The sequence below is a fragment of the Sinocyclocheilus grahami genome, unplaced genomic scaffold, assembly GCF_001515645.1.
Source record: "Sinocyclocheilus grahami isolate Dianchi unplaced genomic scaffold, SAMN03320097.WGS_v1.1 scaffold413.1, whole genome shotgun sequence".
NCBI lineage: Eukaryota > Metazoa > Chordata > Actinopteri > Cypriniformes > Cyprinidae > Sinocyclocheilus > Sinocyclocheilus grahami.
This window is the reverse complement of record NW_015505592.1, coordinates 144417-158274: the sequence shown is the minus strand read 5'-3', so window position 1 is coordinate 158274 and position 13858 is coordinate 144417. Positions and strand designations below refer to the sequence as shown.

The window sequence follows — 13858 nt, the reverse complement described above, 5'->3', positions numbered from 1 at the left end:
GCAATGCATATTACTAATAAAAAAAATTAGTTTTAATATATTTACAGTAGAACATTTACAAAATATCTTCATGGAACATGATATTTACTTAATATCCTAATGATTTTTTGGCATAAAAGAAAAAGCAATCATTTTGACCCATACAATGTATTTTTGGCTATTGCTAGAAATATACCCCAGCGACTTAAGACTGCTTTTGTGGTCCAGGGTCACAAATGGAACAGAAAATAATAGATATTTTTGTCTTGATCATAAGCAGTTCCATTAATAGAACCGATGATGTCTGATGATTCTGTTAAATGAATAAAACAGAAGGGTCTTTCTTCATTGGAAGCTGTTTTTTGAATAAAACCGAATATATGGTTTTAATGATGCTACAGTCCAAAAGTTTCTTGTTATTGTTCTTTTAAATTGTAACTGTTTACTATTTTGATCAAATAAATGCAGCCTCTGAGCATAAGAGACTTCTTTCAAAAACACTAAAAAATCTTACCGACCACGATATATTGTATGACAATGGATAGAATAGATTCTTCTGTCCTCATCATATGCTGTTCATAGAATAGAACAGATCATTTCTGTCACGATGGGTTCAGTTGACTGTATAGAACTGATCCTTGTGTCTTCATCAGAAGCCGTTTCATGTATAGAATAGAATAAAATATGATGGCTGGCATTGTGACCCTGGGAAAGGTGCAGTATTGTCAGTGGGGTTTTTGGCTGTTTAACAGGCATGTGAAACATTATGACACAATGTGGGTGTGTGAATAGAAGAGAGAGGGCAGAAAGAGCTCCCTCTTTAATTTGTCTACAAAGGCAGACTTTCAAACTTTTATTTCCCTGGCTGAAGGGCTTCTGGTGACCTGAATTATCGGCGTAATTACAGATTTGCACAACGCCGTGTCTTGGAGGGAGAGAGAGAAGCCGTTCTTCCTGCTGTCGTTCCTGAAACACCGCCTCGAGGGAGGGGATTGATGTGCGTGTGATTGCCGTGATAGAAGCGGCCGCGTCAGCAAGGTCAAATAAACTCCTTGTAATTCATCCAAAGTTTTTTTTTAGTTGGAGATCTCACACACTCAGCCTCTCTTCTAACATGAGCTCATCTTCTCTGTAGATATTTCTTCTTCATCTCTCTCCGGGTGAGGTGGGTGGTGAGTGACTTCATAATGCATGATGTGTGTGGCTGGCGCTGGCTCAGCTGCAGGCTGAGGATAGATGGAAAGTGTGAGAGAATGATTGAGCAGCTCTGTGATTGCAGCAAACGAACCTTGAGGAGAAGGGCAGCCAGTTTGACGCAAACATTTTAAACCTTTAATTATTTATCAGCATAAAAATGTCCTTTTAAATGTAAATGGTGAATACATCCACTTGTGTCTGTGAGTGAAATTTGAACTTATTTTAGCATCACATTCAGAGCACATTTTCTCTTTCCTCACCAATTACCTATCATCTCTCTACTATATAATAATAAAAGTTAAACTCAACAGCAGAGATGTCATATCTGAAGAATTCATGAAGGTGCATCAAAGTTGACCACGGGTTGAGACACTTTCTGTGTACTGTGGATTCAGTTTGTTTAGTGGCTGCTGCATCAATTTGTTTGCTTGGACATATAGTTCTGTGTTAATAATGGATTAAGTTTAATCATCATGCAGTGTTTGTTATTCCATATTTCCATAATTTACCCAATTATTTAATTGTGTTCTCTTGGAGGTTCATGCCACTAATTGTTTAATAAATGCCCTACAATAACCTCAATCTCAGTGGGTACAGTTTTCTCCTTTTATTTACAGCCCCTTCCAGATCCTAGAGCGTTCAGCAGTTCTTTACAGTGCGTGTACAGGATGGCATTGGCTTTGTTCCATGCTACTGCAGGAGAAATGCAGAGTCATGATAATTGAGTCTAGTGCCGTGAGTGGAGTCTCAGCTCTCTCAAGGTTAAACGGACACGCTAGCAGAGTGTGCCAGATAAGATTTGAATGGACTGAGCTTTGAGAAATACACATACCTGTCTATCTGGCATCAGTCTTATCCTGACTTTAGTGGTTAAGCAGAGGAGATAAAGACTGCATGCTAATTAATATACTGTCTGTACTATATAGTATGCTAGAGTAGAATTAGTACATCCCAAATATAGTATGATGAAAATAGTGTGACAAAAGTGCCACATTTTCAAAGCAGAATTACATTTATCAAAATTATAATTAAATTAATTACGTTTCACTAAGCCGTCAGATTGGATGAAGCATAGACTTTTTTGACAAGATTACGTATCAGTAACATTTTAAGATACAGTAAAATCTGATATTAATAATCATAAATTGCTATTTTAAGCTTCAATCATGCTAAAAAACTGTATAATTTCTTAGACCAAATACACTACCATTCAAAAGCTGCTTTTGAAGAAGTCCCTTTTACTTACCCAGGCTGCATTTCTTTAATTAAAAATACAGTGAAAACGGTGATATTGTAATATATTACAATTTAAAATGGCTATTTTCTATTTGGATATATTTTAAAATGGAATTTATTCCTGTGATGGCAAAGCTGAAATTTCACCGCATGATCCTTTAGAAATCATTTTAATATGCTGATTTGCTGCTCAAGAAACATTTCTTCTTATTATTATCAATGTTGACAACAGTTGTGCTGCTTAATATGTTTGTGCAAACTGTGATACCGTTTTATCAGGATTGATTCAGAATGCTTGGTATCATTTGTATTTTATACATGTATTTACAGTCACCTTTGATCAATTTAATGACTCCTTATTGAAGAAAAGTATTAATTTTCGAATTAACAAACCTTAATGACCCACCCCCAAAAAAGGGGAAATGATATCATGGAGAGGAGCCCTGGAGACACATGACTGTGTGTCAAGGTCAATATGTCTCTTAAAATATTAGATAAGTTATAGATAGAGAGACCGGTTTATGACAAAGCAAGGTTAGTTCAGGTTGTAAAATGTCATGTGGTGTGATTTGAATCCCAAAACATTTGATGATATTTGTGAATAATTTATATTTCTTTAAAAAAGAAATATCTGAAGGCACTCTTTACCTTGACAAATATATTAAAGAACTTTTATTGAAAAGATAAATGCTATGTATTTGTTAACTGATTTTATTCCTTCTTCCCTCTTCCACTCTTCCCTCATATCTCTTACCTCAACCATCTGCACATCCTCTCCTCTTTCCCTCTGTGTAGGTTGTTTTCAGCTATGTAACGTGTTCAGGCAGAACATGGAGATAGACCAGTGTCTGCTGGAGTCTCTGCCGTTGGGCCAGCGTCAGAGGCTGGTCAGACGCATGCGTTGCGAGCAGCTGAGGGTCTACTACGAGCGCGAGCGGACGCTACAGAAGCAGAGCTTCCCCAAGCCCCGGTCCACCAACCGCAAAAAACAAAGAATCAGCTTCACGCTTTCAGACGTCATCCAGGACACCATCATACGACACGATGACAAAGAGGGTAAGAAACTTATGTCTGTTTATGTTCTGTCATCTTGGTTACTTGTTGCAAACTACACTGCAAAAAAATTTTTTTTTTTTTTAAATTTGTAAATAAAACAGTTTCTGCGGGTTTTAAAAAGGTCTTAAAGCCTTCATTCAGACTTTCACAAATTGAGGCCTTCAAAAGGTAGAGGAGTCATGCATTAAATGTTGCATGCATTGCAAAAAAAGCCTTGTTTTCCCATTTTTATGGTTTCCCTAAACTTGTTTTCGCTATTGGCAGATATTTCTTGTTTTAATGATAACCTCACTTTTTTTTGTTTTTCAATTTGGGTTTTGTGATTTGATTTACTTTCTTTACTTGATCTTAAAGGGGTGGTTGATTGCGATTTCACTTTTTTTTAACGCTAGTTAGTGTGTAATGTTGCTGTTTGAGCTTAAACAATATCTGCAAAGTTGCAGCGCTGAAAGTTCAATGCAAACGGAGATATCGTCTTTTAAAATTCTGGCAGTTTAATGCCTACAAAAATGGCTGGTAAGGGACTACAATGAGCTTCTTCCCGGGTCCGTTACGTCACAAACCCAGATAAACCCCGCCCCCGGGAACACGCAGCAAAGGGGGCGAGGCCATGCTGCGCTGCTTTAGAGAAGAGGAAGAGAAAACTTGAGGTGCATGTAAAAATCTGTTCATACATGAATCGCGATTCTGTCTTCTAACGATTCTAATGGATTCACAAGTTTCAAAACCAATGTTCTAAAGCAGCGTTCTCATCCTGTTCCTGGCCTCGCCCTGCTCTGCATCTCTCTCTTCTGTGCGATCCTCTTCATTAATATTCTCTGCATCTCAATTGGGCTCAAATTGATAAGCAATATAGAGGACGTCATTGTTTACAATACAACCGAAGCACATTCTGAGCTTGAGGGGCGGGATGTTCAGACGCGCTCTAGAGGCAGTTTAGCCAATCACAACACACTGAGCCAGCTGACCAATCTCAGCCCATCGCGTATTTCTGAGGGAGGGGCTTCATAAAAACAGGAAATAATCGAGGCGTTTGTTAGAGAAGGGACAGATCGGTGTGGAATAAAGGAAAATTATGTGAAAAAGAATGTGTTTTTTAAAAAACGAAGCATGAACACATGTTAGACTGCACCCCATAAACACAATCAAGCCTAGAAAATCCCAGTCAACCACCCCTTTAAAGTTTTAAATTTACCTTCACAAAACCTGCAGAAACCGGTTTATTTCTATGGCACTTACATATTGTGTAAAATCAGCTTCACAGAGATAAACAGGGAAGTGGAATCAATTATGGAAACTAAACTATAGAGACTCTAGAGTTCAAATTCTGCTGTAAAACAGCTCTAAAAGACAACAGTGTCATTAATTAGCTCAAGTCAGTTCAGTGTTGGGACTGGGACTTACTAATGTACACACTCAGTACACTTTATTTTTCCTGCATATTCTTCCAAAACTTTTGAACAGATATGTACTTGAAGAAAATGTACTTTCCCCCCCTTACCTTATTAAAGTTTTTGGCCCTTCATGGTAAAACGTTTAGGCACCTATAATCTAAATCGTGACACTAAAAGAAAAGAGTTAAAAAGGAATGGGTTGTCTGTTTGAGTGTGTGTGAGTGTGTTTGTGTTGCAGAGAGATTGAGAGGAGTGTGTTAGTCAGCGGGGCGAGCCGGTGAAAAAGGCCAAATTAATTTCCAGAAAGGCGAGCTGTCACAGGAGTTGCCATTAGCTGCTGAGTATTAGATCATTCCTCAAGCTGATTATGGGCCAGTCAAAAAGCTAATATTTAGAGTGTGCCGTGCCACTCCTGGGACAGGCAAAAATAATCTAATCAAGAGCTTGCGGGGGAAAGAAGCTTGTGTGAGACAGGGTGACAATCACTGAGGGGCCACCTTCTGCATCATGAGCAATGGCAGAGGCTAAGTGAATTTTTAACCCAAGTCAGCTATTCCTGTCTGTGACTTTGTGGTTGGGAGTGGCGGTGCTGTTCTTATTCTGCTTATGCAAGATAAAGGTGAGAAGCCTCTCGTTTTTTAATGTTGTGCCATCCATCTGAAGGCAACATAAAGCTTATCACCCAGCAGAGCTTAAAGTACTGCATTTTAAAGTCAAACAGACTCCTTTCCCAGATGATACAGATTAGGGGTGAACAACCAGAAACAATGGAACAAAACATTATTAATTATTAAAAAAATACCTGTTTGATCTATTATATCTTCTCGGCACTTCCATACAAGCAATGAGGCTTTTCTCTTTTTAATTGGGCATGATGGCTGTATTCCTTGGTTCTGAAGCCTCTCCATTTCACAGTTTGCTCATTTGTATGGTACAGTTGGCCTTTGATGACACATTTAAAACTATTAAACGCATGGTTAATTCAGATATTACTCAGTAATTCCTGGGGTAATTAACTGTGCGTATGAACAACCAGTCAATAGTGCTACTGATTTTAAGTTTATTAAGCACTTGAGTGCTTAATATCTGCTTTATTTCAAGACAGACATCACAGGAAGTAATGACGTCTGATTGATTCGGTGAGCTTGTTCACCGAAGGATTCATCAGACTGATTCCAACCAGTAACTTCTGAGTTCCTAAGTCTTTCTGAATTCATGAAATATACCAGCTTAGAAAGGGGTGGTCACGTTTCCCATTGTTTGGCTAATTTTTAGTGGGTGAAATCAAGTCAATAGAAATCCACATGATTGAGATTTTTGCGTATGGGCAAAAGTTTTCCCTATGTTGATTTCGCAACAGGTTTAAATTGGTGACTCAGATTCACTGTGTTGACCAACAGATAATTGCTTGGTCTGAAAGTGACTTCTGTGTGAGTTTAGCTGTGCTTCATACTTCACTATTCTATTGCCAATAGGCAATGGACCTTTTTCGCCTGCAGAATTTTGCTTAAGTTTCACTAATGTTTCTGCAAGAGTGATAGTTGTTTTTGTGACTCACAAGGATATACAAATATATATTTTCTTGTCTTATTATTATTATTATTATTATTATTATTATTATTATTATTTTTATTTGCATTTATTTATTTATTTTTTAAAATCCCATTCAGTTCAGGCTGCAAATTTGCAACTTTAATAAAAATATGATTTCTTTTGTCATTGCTGTAAAAAAATACAGAGCAGGAAATACAGGCAATAAAAACAATACTCAAAAAATGTAACTGGTTGGTAAAGGTCTACTATAATGTTTTATTTGACATGTTTCCGACCACTATTACAGATGTTGTACAGTTGAAGTATGACATATTTTATATCTGAATAAGTTGGATTTCAACTATTTGATTTGGAAATGTCACAATGTGGAAGTTAAATGAATGATTTTAGGACCGGGCTGTCTAATCCTGCAGAATTTAGCTCCAATCCTAATCAAACACACCTGAACCAGCTAATCAAGGTCTTCAGGATTATCAGAATCTTCCAGGCTGGTTGGAGCTAAACCTCCAGGAGCTGGATTGTACACCCCAGTTTTACAGGGAATAATTGTAAGTGGTTAGCAAAGGGTGGTCAGTTTGATCGGTGCTGGTGCCGGTATGTGGTGATGTTTTACTACCTGCTGAAACTCATCCATCTGTTCCTTTGTCTTTCAATGTGCCACTTTCTGTCTTCATATCTTTCCTTCCTTCAGTCCCTGCCAACCATTTTCCCAGCTGTCTGGGTAAATCTGTGTCTGATATCCCAGCAGCCTTTACAGGTCACCATGTGCATCTGCCTTCTTGGCTGTCAGCCAGGTTCAGCTGGTCCACGGCACCAGCTGGTGTTCCTGTGGCAACGCCTGTTGGAAACATGGCACCTTTGGCTGAGGATGAATGGCAACTTTAGCCCACCTACTAAACACTAATTACCAAACTGGCAATGACTTAGGCTTTTGTTCTGATCGCTCATCCAAACGCGATCAGCGTCCTGTGCAAATGCCATATAATGTTCTGGCAATCTCTATACGGCAGTCTCAGACTGCATGCAAAAATATGTGGTATTTATTTGTTTATTTTTTTTAAAGGTTAATCAGAATATCTGTCTTCCAAAAGTAAAAATTACTGATTACTTTACAGACATAAATTAAAAAGCAGAATATAGAGTGCTTCAGTGCATTTCTGGTTCTGTCATCCCAAAGTCAATGGGTTGTTTGAATGGATTTATAAAAAAAGTTCTCTCTATAAAGTTCTGCTTGTGAATATTTCGTTTACTTACTATTTAGAGCCTCGAACAAAACTGATAAAAAAAAAAAACTCAAACTTAAGACAAACTCTTTAAAAAAAAAAAAACCTTTACTTTTGGAAGGTGAGGAGTCAGTTTTGTGTACAATGTGTGCTTTTAACCAAGCTCTGTGCCTGTCACCAGTTTTAGAGATTAGGATTTTAGCTGATGCCTGTACTTAAGCAATTAGCAATGCACTTTTTATTGGGTAATTCCCGTCTTAGATTAAGGTTAAATGCCTTCCTGAATGACACAGTCATGATGGTCTATTGATTTGCCCCTTCTGGGACTTGAACTACAATGTTTTTCAGTTACTGGCCTAGATGTTTAACCACTAAGCTACACCACTATCAGTGTCACATTAACTTGACAACCAGCAAGTGTCACTCAACACATTGATTTTTGGTTTTATATTTCACAGTGACGGGCACCCTGAAAATGCTGACTCTTCTACTCTATCTGAGTTTCAGCATGCTGGATTTATATCTTAGCCTCAGGCTGAAGATATCCCAGAGGAGCCCTGGGAACTCTGTCAGCAGTGTCCCTAATCGCCCCCATCTTTAATTAATTGAAAAATTGGTCAAAATGTGTAAATACCACGTAATCAGGAATTTAGGGCTGTTCCAGAGGTCAGAGTGGAAAGGGGCACATTTGGAAACGATAGTTCACTGACGGGGAAAGTTTTGCGTTACACCCCTGTGCTAGACAGAAATATTTTGCACATTACAAACAAATTTGACTTATGTGGAGATTAAGGTGGGATTCAAGTGAATTTTTTTTCACTTCTATGGAATATGCTTTCATAGAATGATGTCATTGATTTTTCTTGCATGTATTGTTGGTATTATAGTAGCATTGCACACAAATGACGATTGATAGACTGTGTCCAAACATTTTACTCTGTCAGATCTGAGCCCTGGAGAAAGTAACTGAAACAATCAGATCTAGCACACACGAATATGCATTGAGCTGTAGCATCATTGAGCTCTGAGATGAGCATTCACTCCTCAGTTGCAGATGTGATACTCTGCATTTATGCGGCGTCGAGTGCTGAGGCATGAGAGAGATGCGGATCACACACCCGTGATACCGAGGCACGATTAGATTACACACTCTGCCTCTCAGCCGCTATCACCCGCGCTGTTCACACGGCTTCTCAGTGGTGAACTGAAGCATCACATTTCTGTGACATTAGCTCAAGGCTAGATGTTAACGAATCTATGATAGAAGTGCAGACCCACAGCCTTTCCTCTTTTATCATATGAGTGTGTGTGATTTTATGCCTATTAAAAAGTGTTTCTTCCTTGAGTCGCGGAGAATTAAGCAACTCTCGCTCATACTTGTGTACCTTTTTATACTTCGGTTAAGAGTCTGTTCAAAAACTTTAGGTGTTAGACACCTCAAATCATGTGACTTGTTGCAGAGAGGATTTCTGTTGCTTTTCTGAGTGATTGTGAGTTCTTGGATCAGTAAGCCACCCAAAGCATCTCTATATACTATGTAATAAAGGGCATAAATAAACATTTGGCCTCTAGTAAGTGTTTCCAATATCAGTTTGATTTTTAAATATAATCTTCATGCACCTGTGGATGTGCGTTTCTTATTAGAGGTCCTCCAATCTCATTGTCTTAATGTGATCAGGTCCGTATGAGAGTGGGCGCAGGAGCATATGGCACTCTCAGAATACAGAACGATGAAATCAATTCCAGTTGGATTGGTTTATGTGATGTTTCTGAATGCTGATTGAAGCGGTGCTCACCGCAGGCCTTGGCCTGTTATTAGGCTGGTATTGAATGTTATTCTCAGTGCCAGTTTGATGAATCTTCTGAGAATCACACCTACGTATTCTCCCATGTCTGAAAGCCTAAGCTACTATAGGATGTTTTGGGGGTCCAGATACCAAAGTTAACTTCCAGCACTGGAACCGTATTGTGTTTCTGCTGTTTTCCCTCTTTGTCTTCATTTTCTTCATCTTTGTTGTTTTTGTTTTGTTTTCTGTCAAAAGTGTCTTGGCATTCGAGATGCCAAGCTTGGCAGTATGGTGCACATCTACTCCGGGCAGGCACACAGACCCGCATCTTTCTGAAACTCTGTGGTGCCATTATAAGACTATTTGTGGTTTGGTTCTTACCTCTATAACCATAAAAGGCTAGAAATCCAAAAAAAATCCTTGAGTCAAGGCCTACAAAATGTATATCTCAGATTTTTGTCATTTCAACTCGTCATAGGCTGTTTGTCCAATTTGAACAAAATTTGTCTGCATTTCTAAAACATTCATTTTGATTTAGTCAAACCGCTGCAAAGACTGCAAAGGCATTGCTGACGGTCTGGTGTTTCTCCTTTACAAACTAACCTATATCTCCTGTACACAATGTCCACTACAACTGAAAATGCGGTAACCGTGATTTGATGAAGTTAAAATTTGCTTTGCATCTTCAGAATCTTTTCTTTTAATTTAACTTGAATACCTAAAAAACATCACCTTGAGGTTTTAGATTCTTTGTTTTTCTTTATGCCTACAATCACCCCTTGTCTTTGATACATCAAGATATCGAAGTAATCTTTTGGTACCCTGTGTTTTATTCCGCTTATTCCCCATAGAAATTATTTCAAAACAGTGGGGCAACAGATATACAGCATTTATTAGGCTACAGATACAGGAGTCTTGATCTCATGCAAGTGTAAAGATTTTAAACACTTTTTTTTCTTAAAGTACAAACCAGCACAGTACCCTACTACAGGCTTTTCAGCAGCTGTCGCTCATTAGAAACTGAAATTGTAGACCTACATCAATGAGTGTAGCCTCAATAAAATGTAAAATCTTGACAGGAGCTTGATAATGATTTTAAATGTAGTTTATTCCATCCCAATGCCATTCTGCCTCTGTCTCATTCTGTGCAATAGCTGTTATATTACAAGGTTTTCTAGAGCAGCACAGAATCTGTGCTAACTTACTTGCAGTAAATCATGCTGGATTTGTCTCACTCTTGTAGCGTCTGGACCACTCAAACACACTATATATTTTGTTAGCTAGATTTAACAAATACTCTGTAACACCCCAGGAAGCCGAACAGGCCCCTGGTTCCATGGTAACCCTGACACCCGATACATTTACGACCTCCTGGAATTTAGGTGAAGAAAATCGCTTCCTTGCCCATAGGGAAAATCCACAAGGGAAGGACTTTTCTTTGCTAATTAATTAATAGGAAAACCTTTCTTTGAATGAACACACATGATCCTTCAGGTCATTGGGTATATTATTGTCATCGTGTATTTTGTCTTTGAAATTGTATACTGTTATGCAGGCTTATAATCGAAACACACTCCTGTCAGCTTACATATATATAACTCTACCATGTTTAGTATCTATGAATTCGTATTCGGATGATCTAATTGAGAGTGTATATTGTATGTTTACACCTACACAACATATTAGTGTTCTAAGAGTCTTTAATAATTTTTAAACCTGAATCAGAAACTTAACTTCCATGCATTTGCATTTCGGAACGGCAACAAATTTGAGTTTTATTTAAAGCCTTGAATACACTATACAATTTTTGCCACAATTTCACCCGTGTTACAATCTGGAGAAGTTGACTCTAGTTGCCGAAAATCAGAGCCAGTCTGCAGATTTGAGATGATGGATTTCATAGAAAAAATGTGTAGTGTTTGATGGTCACAGACTCCGATTTTTAGCTTCAGACTATGATTCCATCCAATCGGAGGATATCAAACACATTCTATATTTTCAGCCAATTTTAGAACACAACAAGGCCCATGTTTCTGCATGAGTTTGTTGTGATCGGAACAACTTGAAAGTCTGGTAGTGTATGATCCTCAGTCGTGTTGTGTATGATGGACAGTTTTCTTTTGTCACTATTTTCAAAGTTGGTAAGTGCATGATGCCTAGTGTTTAAAAAAAAATCTGTTCAGATTTTAAAAGTCATGTAGTGTAAAGTGTATTCCAGCCTTAACTTCTAAATCTTACAAAATACTAAGAAAGGGGATTTATTTTTAAACCAAAGATCTGTTCTAATAAGAATTTAATCTCTCTTTTTTTTGCCATGTAAAAATATTTTTTTCTCACTTTGGGCCACTGGATAGAATTTTTATATTTTTCCAATATGAGCTCCAAATTCCAAATCCAAATTTTGTTTCTATTATTTAATGTCACGGTTTAAGCATTTGTGGGTTAAGCCTTTTTTCAGGGTCACTTTTCAGGGTTAAGCATTAGTGACTGTTTGCCTTTTGTAATTGTTTACCTAGATTCATACCAAGATTGCTCCATACACTTTTCTTTGCTGTTCCAATTTATTGCATTTATCATCTACATATACCACAAACCAAATCTTATGTGTGATCAAGGTCTCACAAGCAATGGGATCTTAAAAAAAATCTCCTGGAATGTCCATCAATATCTATGGTGTAAGGCCGAGATGTAAATATCAGACACAAGGACAACTGGAAAAATCTTTACCCATAAAAAAAAAAATATTGCCCAGCAATCCTTTAAAGACCATATGGGTGGGCATCACTCCTTCCACCACACTGTGCCTCAGGGTCCCTGTAAATGCCACTAAATGATCACTTCATCTCTGCAACGCAAATTAAAGATGACCACAGACTACAGTGCCCATTATTCTGAAAGACCAAGAGGTTAGAATCATCTCATTAGTAAATGCCCCTTGGGAATGATTCCCTGAACCTCAAGAGATTCTGTAGTCGCTTTACACAAGGATTAAGATTGAAGTGCTGTGTCCTACTTCTGAAAGCCTGTGGAATGGGGCGGAATGATGTAACATATCTTGGTCATATTTTGGCAGGTGGTTTGCGGAGGAAACATAAAATGGCTGTCAGGATAATGGAATAATGACAGAGCTCTGGGAGTGAGCGAATGAAAGCATTTACAAGCCCCTCACAGCCCACTGTGATGCAGTACTAGTGGCATTTCAGCAATGCACCATTCGCTCTGTGAGACAAGATGGAAATTAGCAAGAACTAACACAGATGGAGGAATAAAGTTCAATTTCAATTCTGAGAGTCTACGGTTTTAACTGATTTAATTCTCTAGCACCTGCTTTATATGCTAGTTTGTAACTAGATGAATTCTTACTTATCAGTCATTCTTTAACATCTTTCCTTTGAGGCTTGGCTGTTGTATCATTGCAGATAATGTCGTGTGTCCATTTAAAATCAATTAGAATTAAACCTTGCGTAAATTTCATTAAAAAGGATTATATATAGGGATGCACCGATACCACTTTTTCCAGTACTCGCTCGATACAGATACTTTTATTTTTGGTACTTGCCGATACCGAGTACTGATACCGATATTTTTATTGCATTTGTAAAAAAAAAAATGTAATATTGGGTACAGAAACCAAAAGGTATGTATAATGTTAGTTGGTTAACTTCATTTATCAAATAGACAGTCAAACCAAAATTTATTCAGACCCCTTCAACATTTCTCCCATTATCACAGTTTATTCGCTATAGTTTAGAAAATGGTAATACAATATGACAAGTACTCCGAGTTAAACTGTGTCAGAACAAATTCAGCTTGATAATGTTAGATAACTTTGATAGAAAGGTATGTAATAATTACAATCAACCAAAAATTATTCAGACAGCTGTTAGTATGACAGTATTTACACAACTATGAATACTTTGTCGGGCAACCCTTAGCCTTAATGACAGCCTGTAGTCTCCTGGGCATGCTGTCATCCAGGTTCATGCAAACCTGAACTTAAATTTTTTTACCAGACTCTGTCTGAATAATTTTTGGACCCACATTTGTATCAATCTTACTGGTAGTCCACTGTATGAAGAATTTTTGGGTATGATTTGCCACAGTTTACTTTATTTTGCTATCCTCACTTACATAAATGAACTATAGTGTCCTGCACCCACTAGTAAAAAAAATATCAAAAATTATATCTGGTCTCTGAATAATTTTTGATTTCACTGTATATCCTTCGGTTATTTTCACACTTAATTATGCCCAATAAAATGTATTTTACAAGTTTTTGTTACTTTCACTGTTCATTTTTTTGCTCTGTTACATCATCTTTAATTTAATAGCATTAGAGCTGCTCCATTGCTGCTCTTAGTACTGTAATCACGCGCTTTATTTCTACGAAATAGAAGTCGCGTTTTTTCATCTGAAACATGCTGCGATTTAT

The 13858-nt window shown here is 37.7% G+C and overlaps 1 protein-coding gene across 1 annotated transcript in view; it reads left to right on the top strand.

Moving 5' to 3' along the window:
- myo16 (myosin XVI) overlaps positions 1-13858 on the top strand; it is a 182646-nt gene that overhangs the window by 25573 nt on the left and 143215 nt on the right. Inside the window, exon 2 of the mRNA XM_016232534.1 lies at positions 3208-3468. Coding sequence (XP_016088020.1) covers positions 3208-3468 — 261 coding nt within the window. The remainder of the gene's footprint in view (positions 1-3207; positions 3469-13858) is intronic.